This window comes from Haemorhous mexicanus, chromosome 2 (genome assembly GCF_027477595.1).
Source record: "Haemorhous mexicanus isolate bHaeMex1 chromosome 2, bHaeMex1.pri, whole genome shotgun sequence".
NCBI classification, from domain to species: domain Eukaryota; kingdom Metazoa; phylum Chordata; class Aves; order Passeriformes; family Fringillidae; genus Haemorhous; species Haemorhous mexicanus.
Genome location: NC_082342.1, coordinates 52,324,489 through 52,342,576, shown reverse-complemented (window position 1 = coordinate 52,342,576; position 18,088 = coordinate 52,324,489). Strand labels below are relative to the sequence as shown.

The 18,088-nt window shown below is 47.7% G+C and overlaps 1 protein-coding gene and 1 long non-coding RNA gene across 2 annotated transcripts in view; one reads left to right on the top strand and one right to left on the bottom strand.

Annotated features, from left to right (window-relative positions):
- The first annotated feature begins 437 nt into the window (after positions 1-437).
- On the top strand, positions 438-9,128 carry HMGB1 (high mobility group box 1). Its single transcript, XM_059838818.1, has 5 exons — positions 438-616; positions 3,381-3,543; positions 3,829-3,974; positions 4,945-5,119; positions 7,168-9,128. Exons 2-5 carry the CDS (start codon positions 3,394-3,396, stop codon positions 7,342-7,344), a joined length of 648 nt encoding a protein of 215 aa, XP_059694801.1. The 5' UTR covers positions 438-616; positions 3,381-3,393; the 3' UTR covers positions 7,345-9,128.
- LOC132323521 (uncharacterized) overlaps positions 7,361-18,088 on the bottom strand; it is a 79,057-nt gene continuing 68,329 nt past the window's right edge. Inside the window, exon 4 of the long non-coding RNA XR_009485360.1 lies at positions 7,361-13,964. This is a non-coding gene — a long non-coding RNA (uncharacterized LOC132323521). The remainder of the gene's footprint in view (positions 13,965-18,088) is intronic.

Here is an 18,088-nt window from a genome sequence, read left to right as displayed (position 1 = left end):
CCCTTTGCCCCGGCTGGAACGGGGCAAGAGGAGCCGAGACACGCGGGCTCGGCACGGCTCCCCGCTGAGCTCCGGCTTCCGCGCCTGGGCGGCGGGGCGGCGCGGGCGCAGGGGCGGGGGGCGGCGGCGCCCTGCTCCTCACCGCGGGGCGGCCGCGGCGGTCCCCCCGGGGCAGCGGGGGCGGCGGCGGGGGCGGCGGGGCCCGCGCCCCTCGCTGTTGGCGGCGCGGCGCCGGGCGGCCACCGCCGCTCTGCGGGCCCCGCCGCCGCCCGGCTCCCTGCGCTCACTTTTATATTTGCGCGCCCTTTCCCTGCTCGGTGACGTGTCCCGCCGCGCGCCCAACCCGCGGCGCGCTCTGGTCAGGACAATGGGAGCGCCTGGGCCAATCGGCGCGGCGCTCGGCTTGGCGGCGGCCAATGGGCGCGGGGCTGTGCAGAGAGTAATGTTACCAGCGCCGCGAGTGTGAGGAGGCTGCGTATCGATCCCGCGCTCAGCCATTGCGGTGCACCGGGCTGCACAGCGACCCAGCCAGCGCTGGGGCCGGGCGGGCGGCCGCGGGAGCGTCTCTGGGGCTCGGGGCCGAGCGAGGGCTGCGTGCCGACTCTGTCTGACACGGGTGAGTACTCGCCGGGGGCCGCTGGGCCGGCCGGGCGCGCTCGCCCGTTCGCCCGCCCGCTCGCAGCCGGGCGGTGAGCCTGTGGTGGCCGTCGTGCCGCCGCCGCTACATGACCGCGGAGCGCGGGGCAGCGCCGGCTCGGACACCCGTACACAAAGGCGAGCGGGGCTGTGCCCGGGAGACCCTTTCCCGGGCGGCGAGCTCCTCGGCCGGGGCGGGGCGGGGGCGGTGGGCGACTTCGGGAGAGCGGGGCGGCGGGAGGCAAGGAGCGAGGTGGGGAGAGAGAAGCGGGCGATGGGAACCGGGCAAACGGCCGGGGGTCGCCCGCCGCGGGGGGCGAGGGCCGCGCCGTGCCCCGCCGTAAGCCGCTTACACGGTGCCTCGCCGTAGCCATCGCCGCGGCGGCGGGGCGGGCGGCGGGGGCGGCAGGGGCTCCGGGCGGGCCGCGCCGCGCCGCCGGGGCGGTGGGGAGCGCGGGGAAGCGGGGCGCGGGCCGGGGCGCCGCTGGCCCCGCGGCCGCCCGGCTGTAACATGGCTGACGGCAGCCGCGAGCGAGAAAACAAGGCGAGCGGCGCGGAGCAGCAGAGGAGGCGCTCGGGCGGGCGGGGGCGCAGTTCGGGGGAACTTTTTCTCCAGCAGCCGCCGCTCGCCCGGGCGCGGGGCTGGCAGCCTCGGGGCCGCCCAGCTCGGCGAGGCGAGCGAGTGAGCGGGGCGTCCTCGCCGGGGCTTCTGCCGCGCCGCCGGGGCTCGGGCAGGCTCTGAAAGCGCGCTGGTCCCCCCCATCTTCTTCCCCCCCGCTCCCACCCACCTCCCCCCGTCTCCCGCCCGCCCTCCCTCGGCTGCAATGGCTGAGCGTGTGCGCCAGGGTAGCGGCGCGCTCACACAAAGGGAAGGGAAGGGAGGAAGGAGCCATGTTCTCTGTGCGGCGGCGGCAGCGGGCGACGCCACAGCGGCCATTCCGCGCCGCCCGGGCTGCGCTGCCACCGCCGCCCCCGCGGGCGGGGGTCGCCGCCCGGCCGCGCCGCGGCCCCTCTCGGTGGGGGTCCCGCCGCCCGGGCTCGCCGCCCCGCCCGGCCACGGGGGGTGTGGTGGCGGCGGGGGGGTGGGGAGCGGCCGGCTCTGCTCCTCGGCGCACAAAATGGAAGGAGGCTCGGCGGCGGGTGACCTCCTCCGCCAGGAGCCTGCGCCATGGCGGCCGCTCCCGCCGACACCGCCGCTGCGGCGGCGCGGCCGGCAGGGAGGGAGGGAGCGCAGGCCGGGCTGCCTCGCCTCATGGCGGCCGGAGCGGGCAGGGCTGGGCATGGGGACGCTCCCCCCGCCGCGGGGGGACGGGGGTGGCGGCGGGAGAACGCTTTGTCCCGCCGGGGCCGGGGGTCGCCGCCGGCGGGCAGCTGCACCCCGGTGGCTGTCCGGCTCCTGGGCATGTGCTCGCCGCTGCGAGCCCTCGCCTGAACGCGAAATAAAACTTACACGTGTTCTCCCTAATAACGGGACTAGGTTTTCTTGGTTTTTTTTTTTTTCTCTTTTTCTTTTTTTTCTTTTTCCTTCCTTCCAACCCCCAGCAGGTCTCTTGAGGGACTTCAGAAGTTTCCCTCTGCCTCCCTGGTAGGGGAAGCGTCCAAAATGGCGGGAAGGAGGAGGCTTTTAAACGCCAGCCCCGGGGTCGCGGTGCCGAGCCCTGCCCGCGGCCGCCCCTGGCCCCGGAGCCGCCTGGCCCCGCTGCCCCGGCCCGGCCGAGCCCCGCGCCCGGCTGCGCTGGGAGCGGCTCCGGGGCAGGCAGCAGCGGCTCAGGCTTCTTCAGCCCTCTTGTTTACTTGGTAGAAACTTCAAACCGGACGTGTTTAGTCACAGAGCAGAAATCTGTTTCTGTCTATCCGCCAAACCGATAGGAAATACAGCTTCTGTGGCAATACAGACAGGCACCGCCTGCCCTTCTTTTTTTTTTCTTTCACGCTTTTTTTTTTCTTCTCCTTCTTTTAATTCGTGCTGAAAAGCAGAGCTTGTCACGGTGCAAGTGACTTTTTCAGGAAGCTATGAAGAAATACTCCAAATGTCTGACTTGGGTGTGAAAGTCCCAGGAAGGCATTTTTCAGTCCCTGAAAGTGTCACATAGTGCTCTTGCTGAGCACAGCTCTGCTGGCTGTACATAAATGTTGTGCTTTTCCCTGCGTAGTTTATGACATATTTGACCAAGTGAGCTGTTTCATTCCCATATTTCAAGGTATACCTGCAAAGAGTAGGCTTTTGCAGTACACATAAAGATTGGTCAAAACATATGGTATAGAAAATAATAAAAAACATATTTTTTAAATAAACACCCAGGGCCTACAGGGAGCAAGGGCTGTGAAAAAAAAAGAAATCCAGAAGGCCACTGAGACAGGATACTTGGGCACTTGTTCCTTCCTTTCAATAGCATCTATTCTTCCCAAGCTTATGCTTAATACACTGGTAATAATCGTGGTATGTAGTCTCCACTGCAATACTTGCCTTCAGGTTGCTTGGAAGGACACTTCTTGTTTGCAGGAGACCATAACTGCATGTTCTGATGGCCCTTTGAGATTTCAGGTTGCTTACATCCAGGTCACCTCAGGGATGACAGAAATCTTCAGGAAAATTTTCCAGAAGATAATCTTTTTCTCATTATATGATTTCAGAATACTGCTCCAGCAGGTCCTGTTTGGCATGACCCTTGGTTGTGTCTTACTTCCTGCCTTGGATTGTTGAAAATACAAGTTTTAAAGGTGTCTCATTTACTTCATTACAGAAAATCAGCAAAAATGGGTAAAGGTGATCCTAAGAAGCCGAGAGGTAAAATGTCTTCATACGCCTTCTTTGTGCAAACCTGTCGGGAGGAGCACAAGAAGAAACATCCAGATGCGTCAGTGAACTTCTCAGAGTTCTCAAAAAAATGCTCAGAACGATGGAAGGTAGGAATAGCTGCTTAAAAAATAAAAAAGGCCAAGAAACATTAAATGACTGTTTTTTTGAAATACCATTCAAGATTGTAAATTATTTCTTTGGAAGCTCAGGTTTTGGGTAAGTATGAAATGTAGTTGTAAAGTGAGTGGTAACTATCCATTGTCCTCGTCTTACCCTTAGCTCCCCCAGCCGAAGTTTTGGAATGGGCTTTGGTATGTTTTTGAATCTTAAAATACTGTTTTGATCCTTATGTGTCCCTTCTAAGGTATTCTGTGATTCTAATTGCATTCCAGACTATGTCTTCTAAGGAGAAAGGGAAGTTTGAAGATATGGCAAAGGCTGACAAGCTTCGTTATGAAAAAGAAATGAAAAACTATGTACCACCTAAGGGGGAAACAAAAAAGAAGTTCAAGGATCCAAATGCACCGAAGAGGCCTCCGTAAGTAGATTCCTTGCTTTAGGTTATCTTGTTTGCGACCATCACACTGGTGTGGATCTATAAAATGGTAATTTTATCCACGAGCTTCAGAAATACAAGAGTATCTTCCTCACCAGTGGTGTAAAGATAGGTTGAAATTTTAGGTATGAGTGCTAAGTTTTTATTTTCAGGTAGGCGGTCCCACTATCAAAGTTGGAGTAATGGCAGCCTTTAAAAGTAGATGCAAAAATAGACTATGTGTGATTCTGAGTGATTTTTCTAATTTCTCTTAAGAGGGTAATTCCAGTGTAATATGGCAGTAAAATACTGCTGGCCCTGCTCTCATCACCTGTTGGCTTGAGCAGAATTTTTGGTTGGCAGTCAGTTTAAAATTGTAGGCTTTTGCACGGAACAGGTTTGAGGGGTGATCTTCCTCAAAACCAGCTTGGAAAATTTAAACTTTAGCCACAACATAATGACAGCTGGATTCAAATTCATCTACTGGACACCAGTACTTTATTGTGTGTGTATGTCTGTGTTTTAAACTGAGCTAATGCAGGTAAGTTCCTTTACAAGCTAATGTTCTTGCTTGGGCTGGTGCTGTGGTCTGGAAATCCTGCTTTTCTTACAAATATTGCAGCCTCCCACCTCTAACAGTTCTGACATAACATTTGCTGCCCTAGCATCGTTGAGTTAGTCTAATTTCTAAAGCTTTTCTCTGTGTCTGGTGTATAAAATCTGCCTGTCTGGGGATCCTGCTGAAAATGGGACCAGATGTACAGCATTACTTAAGAGAAAAGGGTGCATTGAGTTTGCCAAGTGGCTTGTTCAGTTCTGATACCTTCCATTGTAATCAATGTCTGTCTCACTTTTAGGTGCTTTTTCCAAAGTGCTCTTAAGGAACCAGTAGCAAAGGTCCCAAAAGTTGCTGCTGTAGCAAAGTCTAAAATTTAAATCATCTTCTCTTATTTCTCTTATTTTTCCTCTGTAGTTCGGCTTTTTTCTTGTTTTGCTCTGAGTTTCGTCCAAAAATCAAAGGAGAACATCCCGGTCTGTCCATTGGAGATGTCGCAAAGAAACTGGGAGAGATGTGGAACAACACCGCTGCAGACGATAAACAGCCTTATGAGAAGAAGGCTGCTAAGCTGAAGGAGAAATATGAAAAGGTAACACTGACATTCAGGCACATGCTTTGGGGAGGTCAAGCCTCAGTTTTTTAGACACTTTTTTCCTTATTGTGTACCCTGACACCTGATGTAGCAAATTATAGTATGCTAATGATATAATTCATTTGATTTGTTGAAAAGGGTTGTATGCAGGGGCAAGTGATTAATTGGCATAACACTAAATTGGAGTCCTTTACCTTGAACTATTTGCATTTGTCTGTAATTTTGAGCTGTCACAGGTGCTTGAATAAATACTGTGGGTTCTGTATTGTTACGAAATCCATAGGTCACAGCAGAATTTGAGTAGAGTTGGTAGCAGTAAGTAATGCTGGTAAGGAATGAATTGGTTCTCCCTAATTTTGGAGGCACTGGTGAGCATCCTTGAATGTTAGGATAATTGATACACATAGCTGATTTTTAAAATATACTCCTGGGAAAATGACAAAACACAAAGGAGATGCTAGTTTTAGGCATGTGTTTTTCCTGGACCTACTTTGTGTCCATGTCCTTTCTAGTAATGAATTTGGTTAATTATGCATATGAAGCAGCTTGTCATACAATTTTTTTAATTATTAAGGCTAAACCCTGCCATCATAATTGGAGTTGGAGAATTCTGTTGTGCACACAGGACTGTGCTGCACATGGTTTTATTTGTAGAGGCAGATTCCCATCCCAGTATGTGGAAGCCAAGGGAAGAGGAGGGATGCACCTTGGCATCTCCTGACGATGCTTCACAATGGGTCAGCGACCACTCTGCTGGCATGCAGCACCTATGTCCATTGTGTGCTGTCACCTTCCTCTGGATATTTCTCCTGCTGGCAAACAAATCCAAGTTCAGAATTTCTGCACTGTAGTATGCAAGGTGGAACCTTGGAGCTCTGTTGATGTGCCAGAGAGGAGTTGCAGATCTAGGAGCTTTCCCACAGAAAGCATCCCCAAAGTAATGATGCTTTCTGTACAGCTTCATAGTAAGTGCTTGTACACACAGCCAAGGCAACTCAGACATTTTTTTAAATGATAGAATTATTAGTCTTTATTTGCACATATTATTTTAATTTTCAGTAGTAATGTCTTTATTTCTTTGACCTATGTGTCGAGTTTTAAGGGGTAGTAACCTTCACTATTTACTGCTTGGCTTTTGACTTAGTGGCTATCATATCTTCTTGAAATTTCCTGCTAAGTTTTAGAGAGTCCAAGAGAGCAGTAGAGATTAGTGGTGTAGTGTTTATTAGGTGGGGAATATTTGAAGATTTGAACCATCTGTGTGAATGTGTGGATGTTTCTCTCTAGCTGGTGTGTGTAAGCTTTGTAGATCAATTCTCCTACCTAATGGTTTTACTGTTTTGGCATAAAGTTGAGAAGTCTTAACTGCTTTTATGACTGTGCCTTCCAGGTACAGTTTTAACTTCCCTGTAACAGGAACTGAATTTTGTGCGTTTCAAATGACTGGAATAAATTTATTGCATGCAGAAGGTGGCAGTGTCTACCCTTTAATCAAGTTCTTATACCTTTTATTTAGTAAACTTCTGTTAGGCAGAGTTCAGTCTAACTGCTCTTTGCTGAGGCATACCATTGCAGCTGTTAGGCTGGGTCATTCTGATGTCTTCTGGGTGGCTAATCCCGGGTTTGTGCCTCAAACGAGGGTTTCCTGTGCTTTTCTTTAGGCATTATAGGAGGTAGGGCTAGAAAGGGAACTTGAGGTCTCCCTACTTCATTTCCTTATGGGATAGCGGGCTCAGCTGTGCCTTTACCATCAGAGGTAGCAGCATTTCCAGCCTGTTCCCAGAACCCAACAATGGAGATTCCTCAGCAGCCGTAAGCAGTGTGCAGTAGCATGGCAGTGTCATTGCTGTGTTAGAGGGTTCCCGTTTCTTTGGCTTCAGTTCACCTCCGAGCTGAAGCCGCAGCTCCCTCCTGGGTCCTGCCCGGTGGATGTGCAGAAAGGGCAGGTAGCTGGGTGTCTGCTTTCACAAATGCTCTCTGGAGGTTGCTCAGACCTCTTGGCTGGTTAAATCTTTGAGAGATTGTTCCTGCTTTTCTTCTCCAAGGATATCGCTGCATACCGGGCCAAAGGGAAGGTTGATGGAGGCAAGAAAGTAGTTGCCAAGGCTGAGAAGAGCAAGAAGAAGAAGGAAGAGGAGGAGGATGAGGACGAAGATGAAGAGGATGAAGATGATGAAGAGGAGGAAGAAGAGGAGGATGAAGATGATGATGATGATGAATAAGTCTCTTTTAGAGCAATTTCTTTCTTGTCTATAAAGCATTTAACCCCCCTGTACACAACTCACTCCTTTTAAAGAAAAAAAAAAATTGAAATGTAAGGCTGTGTAAGATTTGTTTTTAAACTGTACAGTGTCTCTTTTTTTGTATAGTTAACACACTACCGAATGTGTCTTTAGATAGCCCTGTCCTTAGTGGTATTTCAATGGCCACTAACCTTGCCTGGTACAGTGTGGGGGTTGTAAATTGGCATGGGAGTTATAAAGCAGGTTCTTGTTGGTGCACAGCACAAATTTAGTTATATTTGGGGATGTAGTTCATTTCTCATCTTCAGTTGTCTCTGATGCATCATAAAAATAATTGTTGTTCTGTTAACTGAATACCACTCTGTAATTGCAAAAAGGAAGAAAAAAAAGTTGCAGCTGTTTTGTTGACATTCTGAATGCTTCTAAGTAAATACAATTTTTTTTATTAGTATTGTTGTCCTTTTAATAGGTGCCCTTGAGAATCATACTTGTCCTTTTCTCTTTTTTTTTTCCTTTTTTTTTTTTCTTTTGAGGGGAACTCATCTTTTGCTTTATTGAATGCCCGTATGGGATCACGGGAATATTACAGTTTTCATCTTTCATATAACCAGCTGATAAACAAAGCTTTGATCTGCATACCCTGCATTATCATGATAGGGTAAGAAAAGAAATATATAGGCATATGATGAAAATCTTCCATAACTGGAAACAACAAAAATTCAATCTCAGCAAACGGATACTCGTTCAGATTTTTGTGAAATGTAATATTCTATTGCGTTGCATGAGTTTACCAGTCTTGGACAGTTGAGAAGTATAGAGTTCAATTTTACAGAAACTAAATACTTTGGGGGGTGGGGAGGGAGGGAATGTTAAATTTTGTCCTAGAAGGACCCATAGGAAGAGTGTATGTCCATCCGGTGTAGAGAAATTTACACGTGTGACTCTGTTACCATGTAATGGAAGTTATATTTGTAAATCTCTGAACACCTGGGAGTGATGAGCGTACCTAAAATGTGTAAAGTTAAAAGCATGAAATGACCATATTATTTTTTGGTGACAGGTCTGGTGATGGCCACGGGCTTTATACCATGAGACTCCTGGTAGCAAAGGGCCCACAAGAAATGATTTTTCTTTCTAAGATTTCTATAAATGGTACCATTATTATTTGTTAAATCTATGTAAATTCATATTTGTATTCTTGAAATTCTAGTTTTAGCCCTTTAAACAAAGTTGTATATTGTCTCAAATTGAAAATGAGATAAGATGTATTTTTCCTGTTAGGTTTTATACCGCACTCTTGATGTTTGCCCATTTTTAAGTTAAATATAGTTGTATGGAAAAGTACATTTTATTAAATTTTGCATTAAAAAGTTAAATGTTTATGGTATACCAACAATGTCTAATTTGGTCAAATACAGTTCTCTTCCAAAACCAAAGCTGAGGGGTTTTTTGCATATTTAGTAAAACTTCAAGTGCTGGCAGCTGTAACTATTTTCACATATACCTGCTTACCAGTTTGGGGGACAATTCGGCAATTTTGTGGTTACAAAATTATGGTTCTCTTAAGTGCCAGTGTTTAAAAACAAACAAAAAAAAGCATTCTTGTAATTTTACACGCTTTTGTGATGGAGTATTGTTTTGTTATACAATTTTGACTTTCAGATTCTTATTTCAATTTGCATTTATGTATAACTTCAGGAGAAATATTGAACATCTGAAATCCTGGATGATACTAATAAACTAATAATTGCAGAGGTTTTAAATACTTAGTTAAATGGCTCACTTAATACCCTAAGGATTTGGGGCTTTTTGTGTGTGTTGGTGTTCTCAGATATGTTCATCCCTGCTTTCTGTTTCAAGCAGAAGAATGATGCTGTTTGCAAGGTCTCGATATAGAAAGGGCAGGACGGACAGACTTTTTTTGTCTCCTTAAACTGGATATTACACATTCAAATGCTCGTAACTGATGACAAATAAATTTTCTGTGCTGAAGGGTTTTTTTGTTTCCCCAGGTCATCAGAGGAAAGTAGACACATTTCTTGTTCTTGGAACAAGCATACTTAATGAGATGCCCATAACCTTGTGCCTTTGTTCTCGGTGCTTGATGTTGACAGAAGTAACCTAGAGGATTCAGCTGAACTTAAAAGAGGAGTAGCGAGCGCTTTCCCGGCAGCCAGGCACGGCCTTTGCCTCGCCTTTAGCACGCTGGTAACAAACAGAGTGTGCTCGAGGCTGAAGAGGGTAGGTAATGTAATTATCAGTGCTGCTTACTAAGGAGAGCAGCCCCCTGCATCTCACTGCAGAGGCCAGTGTTGGGTGGGAGATGCTCCAAAGCCTCCCCAGCTCTCCAGAGCGGCCGTGGTTTTCTCACGTGGAGCACTCGGTAGGTGTCTGTAACTCAGCTGAGCCAGCACATGGATATTGGGAGCGAAGCCTTTGCTTGTGTCTGCTACACAACTTTTCTGGAACAGTGGAAGTGTTCTTCGGTGAAGAGCAATGCCATAGGGAGATTAATTGCCCTTTTTAAGGAAGAGCTGCTGAGGGTTGTTGCTGGAAAGGACCTCCCTGTTCCGCAGCTGTGCTCCCCTGCAAGCTCCAGTGGTTAAATAATCCTCTTGGTCAAAACTGTCTGAGCGTCCTCACCGATAGGTCAGACTTGGCCACGCCAAGATGACTTGGTCAGAGGTCAGTTACTGCTGACACTTCAGCTTGAACCTGCCTCCCCTTGATCTTCAGAAGTGGATGCTTGCTGTAGAAGAGGGATAATGAGCAGTGAAATTGCGACTGTTTAGGTGGTGGTTCCCTACAGGGGAGCTGACAGCCTTGACATCACTATCAAAAAGCATCTCCTCGGGCTTTAACCTTCACGTAAATGCTTGTTGCAGAGGTCAAGAAAAGGCTTTTCCTTTTCTAAACAACAACAAAATATTGATTGGTCTGGAGAGAACTTGAATGTTAATATGTGGGAGTTATGATACCTTGAATGCCAAATGAAGCCAGACTGATGTTTATGGTTGTTTATCTCTAATTGGTACTGAAAGGAGCTGCAGTTGCAGCCACCTAGATATGCTAGATATGCTCTGTAATTTTAAGCTGGTTTAACTAAATGTATGGACAGTGTTCATCCCTCCTGCCGAGCTTTCAGTGGTCACACCAGCTCTAGCAAAAAGCTGAGCTTATTAAACAAAATGTTTCTGTCCAGGCAAACGGGCCCCTGGAAACCTGAACTAAGGGGTGTGAAGTGGCTGATTTCTGCAGCTTGATTAGGGCACTGCTGACACAGCCTCTTTACAGCTGCTTTTATCCCTGTAACCGGCCCATCCTGGAAAGAAAAGGCAGAGTAACAGCTGAGTCTAGGCTTGCTGGAAAGTGGGAAGATGGATTTGAGTGACTCCTCCAGAAGAGGAGCCAGGTGGACTGCGGCCACAGCATTAGGTTCTCTGGATGGGGGACAAGCCGAGCTTGGAAAAAACCTCTCCTAATTCTTGCTAGCCTAAGGGTTAGACCTGCTGGTTAGAATACACATTCCCATTCTGCCTTCCCAGCTATGCCTGACAGGAGATTAAAGGAATAAAGGCAATGTGCTGCGTTGGGTTATAATGAGTTATTCAATACAGAGTCTGTAATGGAGACATGGCAAAATACAACGATAGTGTTTAATACAGGAGACGATTAATTTTCACCATTTCCAGGCTGTGCCAGTGACAGCTGACCAGCTACAGGCTTTTAGGACTCAAATGTACCAATCATTTTATTAATAACTAAAATGCCAAATATTTTCAAGCATTCCTCCATTATATTCTTTAGCTTACGAGTCTGTACTTGTCTGCAGATCACATCTTTTTGGGGCACTTTAGCAGAAAATAACTGTGTGACATTTTCCTTTGGCAGGCTGCAACAGACATTATTTTAGCACCTGAAATACATTCAGAGACATTTTACAAACATGCTGAGTCCAATGGAGTGCCTAAATGTGGGTGTGTATCGATAAACTTTTCCCCAGACTTAGCTACTGGATTGCACTCTACATCTGAAAACCACTTTGAGGTGGTCTTAATATAGCCTAGTACAGATCCACTTTAAATTAACACCAGCCTTTATTTCCAAACAATGTACTTGCAGGCAAGCTGTCAGACTGTATTCCAATGCTTAAATAAGAAAAAACAGGAAAAGTAAATCCCTAAGTTTTTTATCATTTTGCTGAAGTTGTATTGTATTTTTATTTTGTAAATGTTGTGTGTGCCCTGGCTTTTCTTTTGACAGTACTTCAAGCTGAAAAACAAAGATGGATTTTTTTTTTTCCCCAGTGAATTTATTATGAAGAATGAAGGTCAGATTCCTCTTACGGCTGCTTTGTGCTGTTGAAAAATACAGTGTGGCTTCTGCTTCAAGAGCACCTAATTTTGAAATCCATCTTGCTGTAGCAATTGCTATTAGAGGTGACCCACAAGAGAGACGAGCCTTCCCTTTTGCCACTCTGTGATGGAATAAAGGACTTGAGTGATAAATTAGCTTAGTCTACCTGTTTGCCACATCAGAAGCTCCTTCCCTGCAGCAGGAGTGCTCGAGATCAAGCTAGGCAGCAAGAGGCAGAGCAGCACGGAGCAAGGAGGACAGACAGGCAAATGTGGGTTTTTTTTTTTAACTACACCTTTTAAAATTTTGCCTCTATTGTTAAAAAGTGTTTGACTTAATTGACGGTCATTTGGCACAGAGGAAGTTTATCCACGTGCTTCCAGCAGCCTTTCACCTATTAAGGCAGCAAAAGCTCAATTCATGTATTTCTGACCTCCCAAAAGTTCCTCAGTAAAAACAGGAAGGACCAAGCACTACGGCTTGAATGCCTGGAAAGGACCCATCTCCCTGCACATCTTACAGCAGCAAGAGGTCACCATGTAAATGCTTTTTCCAAGAAGCCATTCAAAAAATCAGGCTTATGGAGGGGAAACTGAGGATGCGTGCTGCTGTGTTTGGCAGGGGCATTTGTTACCAAGGATAAAAACACTTTTGGAGAAATGTCTGGGATGACATTCCTGACCCCTCTTGCTCCTTCCCAAACTGAAATGTAGGAAAACAATGAAAATAAATATCTTTATGAGAAGAAGTCTCCTTGCCAATATGCTGGGATTGAACATGCTCTTCCTCATCCCATCCCGGGGGAAAAATGCGCATCCCCTGAACACTGTCCAGCAGCACTACAGATGGCATGGGGGGGCATCGATGGCAACTGGGGGGTCAGTCCCAGCAGCCCCCTCCTTGCTGCCAGTTCACTCCTGGTGTGGAGGAGACAGAGTGTGAAATCTCCTGGGAAGAGCATCAGGTCACGCCAGGGCTGGGTGCCTCATGCCTGGCTTTGAAACGCAGACCGCAGGGGCGGTGGGCTGCAAGTAGGGATAGCAGGAACCAGCCCTCTGAAAACTCAGCCACGCAGCTGAAAGTAAAAGCAGGGTGCTCTTTAAAACAACTCTCAAATTTGTGTGGTGGTGATTCCCAGAAGAGAGAACTTTCTTGCAAGACGTGCACTGGTAAATGATTGAAGAACAGTGACTCATGTTTTATTATCAGACTTGACTGTAGCGGCACTTACGCTCGCTTCAGATTTGTTGACACACATTTCTCCTGACGCCTGCCAATAAGGAAGATGCTGTGAAGCAGCGCTGTAATGTAAAACTGGTACGGGAAAATGCAGGTGAGGGCTGATCACAGCCTGAGCCCCTCGGCACCGGAGCAGCTTTCGGGAAGAGAGGGATTGGTTTTGCAATACCGGACACCGATGGAAAGTGCTGGTGGGTTTCTGCTCCAGGGCGCTGAGAGGCTCGGCACCCACGTGGGTTGTCAGGGCGTTTCACAGGACTAATCCATTAGAAGCTGCCTGAGACTGATGTCTGGTCCCAGAGTCACACCCCGGAATGTTTAAGTGGCTCCCAGTGGGAGGCTGGCGGTGAACGAGACCCCACCTTGCACCAGCCCTGCTGTATCTGAATCTCCTTCCAACACTGTTTCCTTTGAGGTGGAAGAAGGAAGCGATCTATTTTTGGGGAGCATTCGCACCAGATGTTCGGTGATGGCAACACTGTCTCTATCACTGCATGCTCTGCTTCCGCACAGGAGCCCCCGGGCTCTGCCTGCCTGCCTCTGCCACCGGTGACCCTGTCCCTTCCTCCTGCCCTGCCTGACCTCCACTGCTGGCAGCCCTGCTCCAGGAGGGACGGAGTGAGTTCACCTCCCCCAGCTGCTGGGAGTTGGATCTGCATCCTCCAGGTAGGACAGGAGCGTTTTCCTGCTGCCCCACCACCCCCAGGCAATCGATGCCAGTCCCGTGGGGCCAGGGGTGCCCAGGGACACCCCCAATACCGGGAGCAGCCCTTGTCTTCCACAGACCCCCGGTGCAGAGGGGTAAACCATAATGTTGCTGCTGTCACAGGGTGCAACATTCTCAGGATATGCTGCTGCCTGGGATCCATGTCCCTGGTCTGCTGGCCTTGACACTCGTCTTTGAGTCCCCTGTTCCTTCTGACGTGGGTTTTTTCTTTCCATCTGAATCATTCAGTATGACTTTGGAGCACAATGGAGCTGTGATTTTTTTCGAAGCCGCCAGCCTGCAGGAAACAGAAGGTCTCTGAATAAAAGGGAGGCTCTTGTTACAGCTTCCCTCTTATTTACTGTTCCCAGTAGCAGAGAAGTAAAAAGACAATGAATGAAATGGAGGATTAATCACGCGTAGCACTGAAATATAAACAAGGAGACAGAGCGTTCCAGAGCGCTGCTCCGAGCAGTGGCTCGTGCCCACAGCGTGCAGAAATCTCTCATCACTGAGACCTCCTGGATTTCATGAAAAAGACCAAAAGGCCGGAGGAGGCTCCACAGGTGGTTTTTCAAAGGTAAACTTGCAAACTGGGTATTCTCCATGGACTTTTCTCTATTCAGTGCTCTCAAAACTTGAGTTCAAGTTGATAACCCCTGTGCCTAGTCACTGGTCCATGACTTTTGCAGAGGCAACTCCCTATTTTCCTATTTTTCTGCATTAATTTTAAAACAATAAAAGTTCAGGACAACTCCTTTGTCCCAAAGAAGACTTTTACAAATGCTTCAGAGGGAACCTACTGTGCTGCACAGTGTGTAGCTCTGCTCCTAAAAGGGGTGTGTGGTCATTAGCCTTGCTCCCTTTTCCGTTGATTTGGATGCCAAACACCAAAGGTTTACTAATCCTGTTCCTTACACCAAAGATTTACTAATCCTGTTCCTTATTTATTTTTTTAATCAGAGATTTACCTGTATTTGATTTCCAGCTATAGATTTTGAGCATTCACACCAGCCTTTGCAAAGGTGTTGAGCTCCTCAAGTTAATTGGTGATACATTAACCTTGGGAGGTTGTTTGTGTGAAGCAAATTACGTGCATGTGCTTTGTGGAGGTTTTTAGTGAAGCAAAACAGAGGAAAGAAAGGTGGAAAGGGGGATGCATGACACAATTCAAATTGCCTGAAATGCCTGTAATAAACAGTTGTTTTGTGCATCTGAATATCTGCATCTGTCAGGTAAGTACTGTTGATTTTTTTGGCATTGGGATGATTCATTTAATGTCAGGGTTGAGGCAGAGTGCGTAATTGTAAAACTGATGGGGAAGCTGCTCCCCATCCTTATTAAAAAGCTCCAACAAACCTCTTAGCTGTTCATTTTACAATTCTCTTTAGAAAACACACAAGAAAAACCTTGGGAAAGTTTATTTGGGCCACCTGCAATAATAAAATTGAAGTGATCCAAGCCTGAAAATCACACCATATATCTCCATGTGAGTATAAAAAGCCGGAGCATGGGATATATTTAAGCTAAAAACCAAAACCAACCCATGCTGCTTAACTAATCCTTGCTGTAACCTTCTGCCCAGACTTTGCCTGGGACTGGGAGCCTGGGGCAGGCGCTGGGCCGGCAGGAGCCCTGCCAAAGGTTCCTCCTGGCCTTGTCTCCCTGCCCTCCTGGGGGCTTTCCAGCTTGCACTTTGTTTCACTTTCTCTTTCTGCTGTGCAGGGCTGTGCTGGAAGGGTTGCAACATCCTCTATCAATTATTTACACTATTTGCATGGAAATCATAACAAAATATATATTCCTTTTAATATTATTTTTTTTAAAATAACTACTAAAGCCAAGCTGGTGCTGCACTAAACTAGTTGGTGATACTCTTTTAAATGCCCTTTCTAAAGACTTTTTAGGAGGGGGATTGCATTAACCTCTCAGCTGCAGCTTCCCTGTTTACACACAGCAAAAGGCACTGCCAGCCAGAACCTGCTGGGTCAGGAGCAGAAGGGTGACCCCTGCAGCTCCCACCTGACCTGCAGCCTCCAGCTGACTTGATTTGCCAGTGGTTCCCTGGTGGGAAAGAGCTGCCTGGAGTCTTTGGTCATGGTATGAGTGCTTCCCAGACAGGTGCTTCTTTGTTTGCCTTTGGTTGTACCTGTTTTAGGGTAATTAATAATAGAGAGCTCCTGAGCAACCCAAATTTAGACACTCTTTGGAAATCCAGATAAAAAAAAAAATCTGGGAAGAGTTTGTGGTTTTTTTCCTTCTACCTACTACAGCAGAGGTGAGAGGATCTCAAGTCAGGATGGGGGTTTGCCGCTGTGCCCTCCTTGGTCCCTGCTCTGGTTGCAGCCTCCAGGTTTGGCCGCTCTACCACTTCCCTGGGAAGCCTGTTCCAATGCTAGACAAAATGCTAATAAATGTTTTGCTGCATTTGTTTTCTCTTTCCCCATAACTTTCAGGTTTCAGCACACTACCAGCAGAAACTTGATGAATCTTCATGATAAGAAGATTCCCAAAATTTATAGGGCTTTGCTGGCTTTTGGTCTTGGTTTTGACTACTCCAGCAAGTCACTTGGAATTTTATAAAATTGTCATTCTGCAACAGATTGAAAGAAATAGGTTCTATATTGTCACAAGGTCTGAGGGTCTGTCCCTGCCAGGGTTCTCGCAGGCTTTAGTCTCTCTGCCAAGGCTTCTGGGTGCAGGACCCGTGGCCAGGAGCCTTAAACCTCAACCCTCAAAGTTAAGGGGAATTTCTAAAAGGGAAGGTGTGTGCTCCATGTCTCACCCAGCCAGGGTGAGAGGGAGCACAGGGAGGGGGGTGCAGGTCCTGCTCCCTGACCCAGAACCCTGTGCCTCACTCCTTTTGTGTCCCCCGGGGTGCTGCAAGTAATAGGAGCTGCACGAGGTGGTGACAAGTCCCCAGCATTCCGAGTATTTGATCCTAGGAAATCACCAGTCAGCCAGGAAATGTCAAGATTACGTCACATGCGTAATCTTTTAAAGCCCTGAAAAGGAGCTTGTTAAAGTCTGTGTCTCTGCAGTGTGATCCCAGTTCCTTTCATTTTTGCTTTGCTCTTCCACTTTACAGGAACAGACAGGCAAATCCCAGATATCATTTTACTTTTCCCTCCCTTTGACTTACAGCACTGTTGTTTGCCATGACCTTGCCACTCGCTGGGGCTGGAGGAACAAGTCCCCACTTTGCTGGGCCCCCAAAGGGAAGATGGTGTGATGCCCAGGGCCGGTGGGGATACAGCGACAGCCCAGCTTGTCTGCACTGGGAAAGAAGGGAGAGGATGTGGGAGTGGAGCTGCCATCCCTTCCCCTGGTGCTTGCTCGCATTCCGGGTGGGCGCCCTGGGCAGCCCAACAGCGCTGCAGGGAGGTGCCAAAACTTCACAGAGCAAAACTGCACCTCGTTATTCCACTGATCCTGCAAAACTATTAAGGAGCATCCAGCAGAGTATGTGACACACACATGTTTAATTCCTTTTACAGTTTCTGTTTTGATATATGCTCGATGTGTTTTTGTAAAACAAAGATTTATTGGAACCTGGAATTTTATGACTTTAAGGTTTGCTTGAGTCCAGATTGTGAGTTTCTCCTTTTAGAAGAGGAGGGGAAGGTTTAAAGAGCCCATCTGCCTGTGGCACTTATGAAACCCTAGGCCAAGGGTGACACCTTTTCCCTTAACTTCTACTATAATGTCAAACAAAAATTTACCATCAAATCTTATGCCTTCCATATGCAATGCCCTGCTGTAGATTTAGATCACAGCAATCGTGTTGGGCTTCTCTCTTTCAAGTTTTTATCTGTGCCATAAGGAAGTCAGGACTCAGTGTAGGGTCCAAAAGGAGCAGCAAGGCAGGAAAAACCCAAACCATACATAATTAATGACAATGTGCCTCCACTTGTGCTCTTGATTTCTCTTGTAAAAGCAGAGCGATGCCCTTGCTGCCTGCAAGGCTGAGGAAGGCAGTGTATATTTAAAGCACAGTGCCAGTGTCAGACAGCTCCAAGTGCTCTGGTGGGAAACAACCAGCATCCAAGGAAGCAGAGCCTGAGTCCAGCTCTCCGGTTACCACGACATAAGTAAACAAACAAGTTTATCACAAGTAATGAGGGCATTGTGCCAGTTTCAGTTAAAATAATGAAATAAATAAAAAAGAAATCAACCCCAAACCAACAAATCATTACAGCATGAGGATAGTCCTGAATGGAATTGATTGTTCATGCCAACACCAGAAATATATCTTGTCATAAACTCGGGCCTCCACATCTGCTCCAGCACCAGTGGATTCTTTACAAACAGCCTCTTTAATTTTATCTAACAGCCTGTTAGCAGACATGGAGTCCAAAAATACATCTCCTTTTCTTCCTCGCACTATCCTGAGCTTGGCAGGGCACCAAACATGAGGTTCAG

Coding starts and splice junctions, on each gene's coding strand:
- HMGB1 (XM_059838818.1), top strand. CDS start 3,394: ATGGGTAAAGGTGATCCTAAGAAGCCGAGAGGTAAAATGTCTTCATAC. Junction 3,544..3,828: donor AATGCTCAGAACGATGGAAG/GTAGGAATAGCT, acceptor ATTGCATTCCAG/ACTATGTCTTCTAAGGAGAA. Junction 3,975..4,944: donor AATGCACCGAAGAGGCCTCC/GTAAGTAGATTC, acceptor TTTCCTCTGTAG/TTCGGCTTTTTTCTTGTTTT.